The 9,610-nt window shown below is 23.9% G+C and overlaps 1 protein-coding gene across 1 annotated transcript; it reads left to right on the forward strand.

Moving 5' to 3' along the window:
- The first annotated feature begins 1,028 nt into the window (after positions 1–1,028).
- LOC126899778 (solute carrier family 35 member F6-like) lies at positions 1,029–4,640 on the forward strand. The gene is made up of 9 exons (XM_050674976.1): positions 1,029–1,169; positions 1,470–1,563; positions 2,772–2,919; positions 2,999–3,149; positions 3,281–3,463; positions 3,523–3,633; positions 3,699–3,857; positions 3,916–4,070; positions 4,137–4,640. The coding sequence occupies exons 2-9, from the start codon at positions 1,490–1,492 to the stop codon at positions 4,260–4,262; spliced, it is 1,107 nt and encodes a 368-aa protein (XP_050530933.1). The 5' UTR covers positions 1,029–1,169; positions 1,470–1,489; the 3' UTR covers positions 4,263–4,640.
- The last annotated feature ends 4,970 nt before the right edge of the window (positions 4,641–9,610 follow it).

Below are 9,610 nucleotides of genomic sequence, written 5' to 3' on the forward strand. Positions count from 1 at the left end.
CCGATTTCTTTAGACAATACATCAAAAGATCACAAATTATATCTAATTGAAGACATAGTTTTTAAAAGTTGAAAAAACCGAAAAACCGAACAATGTTCATCATATCAGCTAACATATTTTTAAAATGAATCATTTACTCTAGGATTATATTTTTAATATTATAAATATTTAAATCAATATTTTGTATATTTTCATTTTTTATAATATAAAGATATAAATTTTTGGAATATTTAATAGTATTGCTATTACATGATTTATACTTAGCATTAGAAAAATCGGCATTGTTTAAATCTGAAAGGTTGAGTTTTAGGTCATTATTTCCAAAATTCAAAGCTTTTTTTGATATTCACTTGCCAAATGTAAAATAAGAACAATGAATACATAATTTAATTTTGAAGTTGTTTTTGTTCACAGCAAGGTATTTTGATGACAAAAGTCCTGTTGGAATTTTTTCTTTTTCCAAATCAATTTTTTTATATTCAATATTTGTTGATAACACAGTGATAAGTAGTCAGATGACAATAATAGATAGAGGTGATAGGGGGGTTGGAAAGAGCCGAGACATTTTTAAAATTTTGCCAGCTGGCCCAGCGTTGAAAGGATTGAAGATGGCAAACCTGTTTGTATAACTGTGTATGGTAGTAAGGCACATTGTTGTGAGTTTATAAATACACCAACTGGCAATACAGATAGCATATCTATTGATAAAGTCAAAATTGACATTACATGCTCTGCATCTGTGACGGTGACATTATATAAAACCATTTAGCCACTTGTATTTGTAATCCCTCATAGACTGTTGTCAATCAGATAACTTGATTTTATTTTTTCTATTGTTCTGGGCCATAGAGTTATCTGTATTCTTATAGTCTATGATGATAGTATATAGAGAGAGATAACAATTAAATATATCAAGATTGAAAAATATTTCCTTATCATTGTATCAAAATTTTACAGAAACTTTTCAAAATTTGACCTGGCTACACTGACAAATAGTTTGATACCTTTTGTGTTTTCTTGTATTATAGTTGCTTTGTATTTTGAAAGTATCAGCATTGTATTAAAACTCAATGTTATTTGTACTCCAAGTAATTTTTTATTAATTATTTCTCATTTTATAGTGTTGTGTTGGATTATTATTTTTATCGTATTAACTACAATATTACTAAGTATGTCTTAAACTATTGTTTTTTTTAACCAAAAAATACATTTTTTTAATATGTTTTAAACATAGATTAACTGAGAACAAAAAAACTAAGCTGACCTTATATAATACTATTATAGAATGTATTCTTTATGAGCAAAAAAATATTGGCTTAGTATTCATCTGTAACTGTTTCCTGTGATACCCCATTTACATTTTTAATTGTGCCAATAGTTATAATTTCTACCTTATTAATTTTAAGAATCCTCAAAATGCACTAAATTGATTGTTATAACTAATTATTTTGTTTTTAATTGTGCTCAAGGATTGTTGTATACTTTTGTCATGTATACTAAATTTCAAATTTTGCTTGCTATTGGAATGGTTTTTACTGGATCTATCAATACTCTCAGTGTTAAGTAAGAATTTAAACTTTTATATATTATATTCCATTGAATGAAAATTATGTTATTAGTCAGGATTGGCACTATAACAAATTTTTTATTCTAATTAATTTGTAATTTAAATCTAACTTATTTATGAAAATAGTAATCAATCTATAATAGGTCTATCAATCTATATATGATTTATAGTATTATGAAATGATAATATATTAATAACAAATATTTGAATGTATAAATTCATTAATAAGTACTAATTAGTTATAAGTAAAACTAAAAATCTTTGTTACTAATGACTAAATCATATTGATTAATTTTACAATTAGTAATAATTTATGTTTTGTTTACTTAATGAAGTTATTTAGTTGCAGTTTAGTTAATTATATCTAAATATATTTATAAATAAATTTTTTTTATTATTTTACTGTAATATTTATTTTATTAGGCTCTACTTGGCTAGTGCTCTACAGGTATCATGTACCTATAATGCATTAGGTTCTTTGGCCCGTCTTAACTGGTAAATCACAGATTTAGTAGAATTACTAACTTGCTACGCTGTGCACGCTAAATGTTTTATACAAATAGTATTCAGAATCAGTATAACAAAAATATAGTGAACATTTAATTATTTAAATGAGTAAAATTTAAAAATGGTCAATAATAAAATGTAATAAGTATTCATATTACATTTTACATTTAAATTTATAATATTTCAATTTTAACACTAACTTTGGGATTAAAGATGTTATAAAGTTATATGTTATGTGTTACTATAATATAGAGTTTCAAATAAAAGAAAGTTAATGTGTGTGGAGTATTAGAATATAATACATCAATACAAATTTTAGTTAGTATTTTATATATATGTTTAATTGTGATGCACACACATAAAATGGTGTTTGAATAAGAACAACGTGTATAGAAAAAAAAAATTTTAAATCAATGATTGTTAAGTAATTTTTTTAGTGTTGATAAATTTATATAATAAGATAACTCTCCTTTAAGTATTTTGTTATATAAGTTTTTTAACATTATTTAAAAACAATTGCCTCTTATTATCCCTAATGCAAGTAATTGTAATTTATTAAATATGTAACTCTTAGTTTTTAACAATTTGTACGTTGTTTCATTTATCATAATTATAATTTTTTTGAAGTTTATTCTTAAAAGTAATATAATTTTATCCTATAAATAATTTGTAATAAACAAATTTTGAATATTTATAGATGGGCAGACAATCTTTATGCAAAGGGATCTGATGGAAATTTTCGCAAATTTGATCATCCATTTGTGCAATCATTAAGTATGTTTCTTGGAGAATTTTTGTGTTTAATATTTTTTAAACTCGCATTGAGATATCATTTGAAAAGACAAGTTAGTAAATAATTCATATTGATATCATGTGTTTCATTAATTAAAGCATAAATTATCTATTAAAATATGATTTTTTTAGTACCCTATTGAAGATAGTCCAATAATTAAAGGAAACCAACAATTCAATCCATTCTTATTTTTTATTCCAGCTATGTGTGATATGGTTGCTACTTCTCTTATGTACATAGGTCTTAATTTTACCTATGCATCTAGCTTCCAAATGTTAAGAGGTGAATAAAATCCATAAAATTTATAAATGTTAGCTAAAATATAATTTTATAAGTAATTAATCATTTCATTGTTATAAAATATGATTTGTTCTATTTAATCAAAATTTTTTTTAATAACAAGTTATTTTTAGGTGCTGTTATAATCTTTACTGCTATATTTTCAAAATTTTTTGTTAACCGAGAAGTAACACTACGTCATTGGTTGGGCATAATAACAATTATCATTGGATTAGCCACAGTAGGTGCTTCAGATTTTTTGTTGTCAAAAACAGTTAAAATTAATCGATCTTACACACCTGTCGGTATTATCACTGGTAGGTTTTAATTTTTTTATTAAAAATATATCTATGTAAGATAAATTTTTCTTTTACAGGTGATCTCTTAATCCTTTTTGCTCAAATTATAACTGCAGTTCAAATGGTATATGAGGAAAAGTATGTTGTTTCAAATGACATTCCACCACTACAAGCTGTAGGCTGGGAAGGTATTTTTAAATTTAATAAATACATTTTTCTTTCTATTATTTATGTAATAATGTTCTATCTTCAGGTGTATTTGGTTTTTTGTCTATGAGCATACTCTTAGTACCATTTTATTTTATCATTGTTGGCTTACCTTTTGCAAATAATTCCCGAGGATCTATTGAAGATTTTCCAGATGCCATCATACAAATTATGAATAATAAACTTATATTATTAGCATTGATCGGTGAGTAATTGTTATTCAAATGTATACTTAATTAACCTTAATTTTTTTTTCAATTCAGGTAATATATTCAGCATTGCTTACTTTAACTTTGCTGGTATAAGTGTTGCTAAAGAAATATCTGCAACTACACGAATGGTATTGGATTCTGTTCGTACATTTTTTATTTGGACTTTTTCATTAGTTGTTGGATGGCAAAATTTCCATCCCCTTCAGGTATTTATATTTAAAATCATTGATTGATTAAAATTTAAACGTTATAATTTTTGTTTTTCCTTTAAGCCTGTTGGTTTTCTTCTTCTTCTTATTGGAATGTGTATTTATAATAATCTATTACTAGCATTTCCAAGAAGATTAAGAACTTTGGTAAATTATCCTACAGATGAACCAATTATAAACTCTGAGTGAAAGTATTTACTGATTATCAAGTATCTTATTTCCTTTTGAAATGTAATAACTAATTTTTTTTTATGCAAGTAAACAAGAAAACTACAAAATTTTTAAATTTTAATAATAATAAGAAAGTTATTAAAAAAAATAACTATTGTGAATTTCACATATTTTTCTGTTTCTATATTTTTAAGTAAAAAATTAACAATAATTTAATTTTCTACTATATATAAAGTATAGCAGACATTATATTTATATATAACTATTTACAGTGTATTTTGAAAAAAATTTAGTTACTTTGATAATTAAACAATTTTCCTTTTTACAATAATATAACTATTATTCATATGTATACATAAACATTAAAATTCAAGTATAAATTATTTAAAGTTTGTATTTGTAATATATTTATTACATTATATATTAAATTAGAATACAATAAATAACATTGAAAAAAATTTTACTATTCCCTTATCAACATCATAATTGATCATTTAATTTGAAGATATTTCTTTTAAGTAAAAATGAAAGTCTAGAAAAGACTTTGATGGCCTTTTGTATGGAAGGTTTTTTATTTCTTATATTCATTAATAATATTTTCTTAGTCTTCAATAATTATCATTTTTTATTATTTGCAAATGATTTAAATATTTACTTTTGTGTATCTTTAATTAATGTTAGGTATACAGAAATAAATAAATATTTTTTGATTGGTGTCAAAAATGTCATATATTTCTGAATATTTCTTTTTTACAATAATTTAACTATTATTCATATGTATACATAAACATTAAAATTCAAATGTAAATTATTTAAAGTTTGTATTTCTAATATATTTATTTTAATGTGTCCAAGTATCCTTGTAAATAAATTACTGTGATTAATGTAATAAAATATAATTATGTGATATTAAGACTGTTCCCAAATAACATAGAAAATTTTTTAATACTATTTTTAAATTAAATTTTCTATCTTTTAACTTAAAGGCTTTTTATGTGGTGTAAGTATGTTGATCTTGTTGACTATCTAAAAATAATCATATTATATTATATTATTATTGTTATTATTATACGTTATACTAGGATCCTTAATTTATCTATTTTAAATTATTACTATTACTAAGATATAATTAAATATTCAATTAAAGTATATTTAAGTTACCCCTTATTAAGAAAATATTGTAATGCTCAAATCTCAATATATTATTAAAAATTGATTAAGTTTATATCTTAAAATTTTTATTTTAAACTATTTTATTTAAATATATGAATTTTTATTATAAAAATAATTATAACAAAATAGTATTTTTTTATCTTTAATATGGTAGTAATATCAAACAAAACATAGATGTAAAAATAATAATGCTAAATAACAACAAAATAAAGTATAGTTTAATTTGAAATAATTTTTATTATTTTTTTTAATTATGTATTTGTCTACAAATTAATAAGTAATTCAATATTAAATAATTAGATTCAACTGTCAGAAATGACAGTATTTAGTGGTGGTGCAGGGGCATGTGCCTCCCCCTTCATTGACTGAGCCAGCCAATGTAAATATCTAATCAAGCAATGTAATAATGTAAGTAAATGATGAGTTACTGTTAATTAATAATGGTATTATTTGACATTAAAATTATTTTTTGGTTATCATAACATCAAATCTGATGGAAACATCTTTACCTTTTATTGATTATTTTCCAAATATTAAAAAGGTATAATATTATTCGCTACAATTCTTTGACTATTTATTTTTTAGAAAGATTCTTTTCTTTTCTTTAAAGTATAAAAATCTATTTAAGATCAGCTATGAGCGAGCAGTGTTTAAATGAGCTAGCATTATTAAATATCCACCCAGAAATTTTTATAGACGTTAAGAAATTTTTTATTTATACGCTAATGAACAACCAAGAAAACTTAAATTATTATAGATTATAATTATGATAATTTACATAATACATTAATTTATATATTTGATTAATAAATGAATAATTTCACTTCATATATGAAATGATTTCAAATTGTATATTTTATTATCCTTGATTATGGCTATATTTGTGCTTTTCTATTCTATTTAAATTTATTTTGTTGAACAAATTTTTTTTAAGTGTTAACAAAAGTTATGAGCAAAATATAATTGTTTTATGGTATCTCATCCATGAAAATTTGTTGTGCCCCTCCATTATAAATTTCTAAATACGCAACTGCTACTAATATACGTCTTTTTGATACATAATTACGAACTAAGGATTTTTTCATTTTATTTTACTATATTTTTTTTTAATATTTTTAAAACTCTTCTAAAGATAATAATCGTATTCCCAACAATGCCAATATGAAGAAGATAAAGACATAATTCTTTAGTCGGGTGGATTTGACTCTTGTGCTAACTGGAATGAACCAACCGACTCATCTTAAGTAGATCTCAAAATCCTCAGGTGGCTGGTCGAAATTATCTAGTTCGCTCTATTCTTGACGATTACAAACTTAGCAATATTAAATGTTCTATTTTAAAGCTTTGCGCTTTAGCTATTCATTAAATAGCTTGAAGAGAAGTGTTTTAGTGTTCAAACCGTTTTGAGCTCCAAAACAGGGAGCCATTAATTAAATGAATTAAATTAATAAATTAAGCTAATTTAATTAAAGTTTTGAATAAAAATCAACCTTTCGTGTAATATGTAAAAAATAGTAAAGAATAATCTTACTCGAACTTTTATTTCTCAAATTATTAACAAGTAATAATAGTAATAATAAAATCTAATAATAGTAATACTATACTTATAATAGTCTTTTAAATAACTAAAGTTTTCTTATAGTTTTGTGGGATTATATTATAAATTACGCATATATTCACTATATAAATCGCATTACAATATGACGGAGTCCGTCCAAATTTTATTTTGCAATTTCAAAGTAATGCTATGAAAAATTAATACACTACTGATACAATGTCCTCAATATTATGGTAATAACAAATAACGAGTCAGACAAACAATGCTCGAGTCAGCGTTTATATTGAACAAAAATTATGCTAGGATTAAAGGATATCGACTTATATATATTAAAACGACAATTAGAAACGCTGGTTGGGTTATTACTTAATTCACCAATCTTATTATTAAACTGTTGCAAAAAAAAATGGATAATCTTATTATATAATAGAACAAGGAAATAAAACCTTTTCTGGGAAAATTACTTAGCGTACTCGGATTTTCAAAAATTTTTTTTCAACCAAAGTACTCGGTCACGAGACTCCGGTAAAATTATTGGGGAAAGTCGGAAAATGTTTGCAGATCGCCCACGAGCGTTTTAAAATTTCGACTGTTTTCGAGATAAACGCTCGCTGACGCCATCGTTTTACGACTTAAGGTTTGAAATTTTCACCAGACCCGCTCAATGACATTTCTGAGGTATCATACAAAAATCAATTTAACCCGTTCATTTTTCACCGTTTTATGAGGTTTTTTTTTTTATTTAAGTCCACGCGCATGGTATTAATATGGTCATTGACTCATTTCTGCGCATATTATTATTGTGACCATTAATTTGTATGGTAATGAATTTGTAAGACGATTTAATTTTCTATTCAATTTATTATTAATATATGTTATTGTTGTCATATATGAATTGTTTGTGTTAGTTATAACTGTCTTATTTTTTGATATTATGTTTGTTATTTTTATATATTATGTTTAGTTTATTAAAATACTTTCTGTCGATTTTTTTTAAATATATGTATAATACAAATTTATTGATATATTTAATGATGTTTATTGTTATATATATCTTTTGTTTGAACTTTTGCTTATAATTAGCTTACTGATCAATTGTACTTTTTTCGCTTTGAACTTTTTTTTATCCATGCAGAGTTTATATTAAGATACTATTTTGCATTTGCACATAATTATGTATAAAATTCAGGACAGTTATAAGTACATAAGTTTGTATATTCATTATCAGAATGGTAATGTTTTAAGAATCTTTTATATTTCCTATATAATGTATAAGTCTATGAGTTTATCGTAAAAATTGGAATCCATTTATGATAACTATGCTGTCCAACATCGTATCACAGTAACCAATATTTTTATCAAAATTATATTTTTTTACATAGTGCGAGGTAATATAACCTGACGAATTTTCTTGTAATTATTCTGCAATATAAATAAAATTATTATAATTAGAATATTAATAATTATTGTAAAAAAAAATTCTATAGCATGTTCAACAAAATAAAAAAAAAATTAAATACACTCCTAATATAATTTATTTTTACGCTCAAGGGGATTACCTCATTTATAAACGATAACCTTATACTCAATATAATTTTCCTGATATTAATAATTAAATTTAAATATATTTTTGTTACACTGATTCTGATGTAATATTTTTCCTGTAAAACACTTATCGTGATCGGCATAGCCGGGTACTCCTACCGAAATCAGTGGACTACTTACTTGAGGATGCCCCAAAGAGGAGCGTGAGGCTCGCAGTGCCCCATGTCTGGAGTGGACCCCCATCTAGGAAAAGCCTAGTATACAATAAGAGTATTGGAAAATAAATACTTAGTTAGAATTTCGTTGACATTATTCATAAAATTTACTGCGAATAAGACAAATATTAAAAATTAAATATGATTTATTCATGTAAATATATAATTCTAAACTTGAATAAATTGTTATTGTGGAACATATTGAGAAACTGAACTTTGTATAACTGATCAATATTTCAGTCCGCCTACATATATGTTCTTCTTTTTCTTCTATTTTGCAGTACTAATAAAAAATTGATATTTAAATTTTAAAGAGATTTTAATAGTGTTGATTAATTTCGGATGGAGAGGAAGGGGTAGGTGTTATCAATATTCCTTAAAGAAGGATTATATCTGATTCGGATTAGAAAAATTCCCTATATAAACTTCTACTTCACATTGAAGATTTTTTTTTTATTTGTTAGTTTTTTTTTTTATAAATACCATAATATATAATATATTATATAAATTATGAAAATAGATTATTGAAATACAATAAAATGTATTTGCTCATTAATTTTTGTTAAATGTAATTAAATGTAGTTATTTTGTTTAAATTGTTATTTTATATGACTTTTCAATATCTCTCTTTGACTACATCCAGATCACATATACGAGGAATTTGAAAAATTAAAGAAATATTATACAGTGTACCACGTGGTAACTCATAAATAATGGATTCTACACATAAATAAAACACAAAGAATTATCTATACATAATAATTAGTATACGTATAATGTTCGTTCAATGTTATTGGCTATTATTTTGAATCATGAGTTATGTTTCATATGTTTAGATTACGCCTATTGCCGTTATTTGATAAACTCTGTACAGT

This window comes from Daktulosphaira vitifoliae, unplaced genomic scaffold (genome assembly GCF_025091365.1).
Source record: "Daktulosphaira vitifoliae isolate Bord-2020 unplaced genomic scaffold, ASM2509136v1 Scaffold_1, whole genome shotgun sequence".
In the NCBI taxonomy this organism is placed as follows: Eukaryota; Metazoa; Arthropoda; class Insecta; order Hemiptera; family Phylloxeridae; genus Daktulosphaira; species Daktulosphaira vitifoliae.

What these genes read in the sequence shown, in the direction of transcription:
- LOC126899778 (XM_050674976.1), top strand. Translation starts at nt 1,490, where the DNA reads ATGTATACTAAATTTCAAATTTTGCTTGCTATTGGAATGGTTTTTACT. An exon ending in ACCTGTCGGTATTATCACTG is followed by an intron (nt 3,464 to 3,522) that starts GTAGGTTTTAAT and finishes TTTCTTTTACAG; the next exon opens with GTGATCTCTTAATCCTTTTT. An exon ending in ACAAGCTGTAGGCTGGGAAG is followed by an intron (nt 3,634 to 3,698) that starts GTATTTTTAAAT and finishes TTCTATCTTCAG; the next exon opens with GTGTATTTGGTTTTTTGTCT.